General features: G+C 30.2%; 1 protein-coding gene across 1 annotated transcript in view; it reads right to left on the bottom strand.

The window, feature by feature from the left end:
• Positions 1-1,263, bottom strand: part of LOC106474644 — a gene marked incomplete at its 3' end in the record, with an annotated part of 29,436 nt that overhangs the window by 12,708 nt on the left and 15,465 nt on the right. Inside the window, exon 12 of the mRNA XM_022402951.1 lies at positions 515-832. Within this exon, the coding sequence (XP_022258659.1) occupies positions 515-832 (318 nt within the window). The remainder of the gene's footprint in view (positions 1-514; positions 833-1,263) is intronic.

The raw sequence follows: 1,263 nt of genomic DNA, 5'->3' as shown, positions 1-1,263 counted from the left end.
ATGTTAAAACATGGTAGTACCTTTACATTAAATCATGTTAAAACATGGTAGTACCTTTACATTAAATCATGTTAAAACATAGTAGTACTTTTACATTAAATCATGTTAAAACATGGTGGTACCTTTATATTAAATCATGTTAAAACACAGTAGTACTTTTACATTAAATCATGTTAAAACAAGGCAGTACCTTTACATCAAAAACATAATGGTACTACCTCTACAGTTAAACAAGGGTTGATTAATACTGTTAAAACAACATGGTACTTCCTCTACATCAAATACAAGGATAGTTTAATACTATTAAAACATCATGATACTACCTGTACATTAAAAACAATGGTAATTTAATACTATTAAAACATCATGATACTACTTGTACATTAAAAACAATGTTAGTTTAATACTATTAAAACATCATGGTACTACCTGTACATTAAAAACAATGTTAGTTTAATACTATTAAACATCATGGTACTAACTGTACATTAAAACACCATGGTACTACCTATACATGAACAAACCTTAAAGGAATTTCCACATCACTCTGCCAAATAATTTCATCTTCGGAATATCTTGATAAACACATATCCATGTTTCCAAAAGCAAGTGGTATTTCTCCATCGTTGGATGAGAATACAATACAAGTAAAGTCATCAGTTTGATCTAACATAACATCTATAGTCTTAGGTTCTGATGGTGACGGAATAACTCCACTATCTACCAGTTGAAGTCCAGAAACAGGAGTCATGACACGTATTAGTTGAGTAAAAGGTTCACTGGACCCTTGAAGTGGGTTCCAGGCATATATACTAATGTTATAGACACCAGACTACAGAGGTGAAAAAAATGGTTTCTTTAATGCAATTCTCCAAATTACATGAATCTTCTTGATGTATTACTTATCGAATACATACAGCTACTTGGAATGATAACAATTGGAGTATTTAAAGACAGTCTAAGATATAGATTCAAATCAATAAAAAGGTTCAAATAGGACATAGTGAGCCTGGAGGAAACGTCCCCTTCTCGTTCAATGTGTATTTATTACCTTTACTATGTCCTATTTGAACTATTTCTACTAATTTTATAAACAAATTATAATTATGTTTTAAAGATGCTCATTTCCCTTCATGAAACCTTCTGCAAATGTAGTATCAAACAATTTAATTGTAGAGTTGATGAACCTAATCTTCGTGGATGATATTTAGTATCAAACAATTTAATTGTAGAGTTGATGAACCTAACTTTGTTTGGATGATA

This window comes from Limulus polyphemus, unplaced genomic scaffold (genome assembly GCF_000517525.1).
Source record: "Limulus polyphemus unplaced genomic scaffold, Limulus_polyphemus-2.1.2 Scaffold7473, whole genome shotgun sequence".
Lineage (NCBI taxonomy): Eukaryota > Metazoa > Arthropoda > Merostomata > Xiphosura > Limulidae > Limulus > Limulus polyphemus.
The sequence above is the reverse complement of the archived record's forward strand: the minus strand, read 5'-3'. Positions and strand labels throughout refer to the sequence as shown.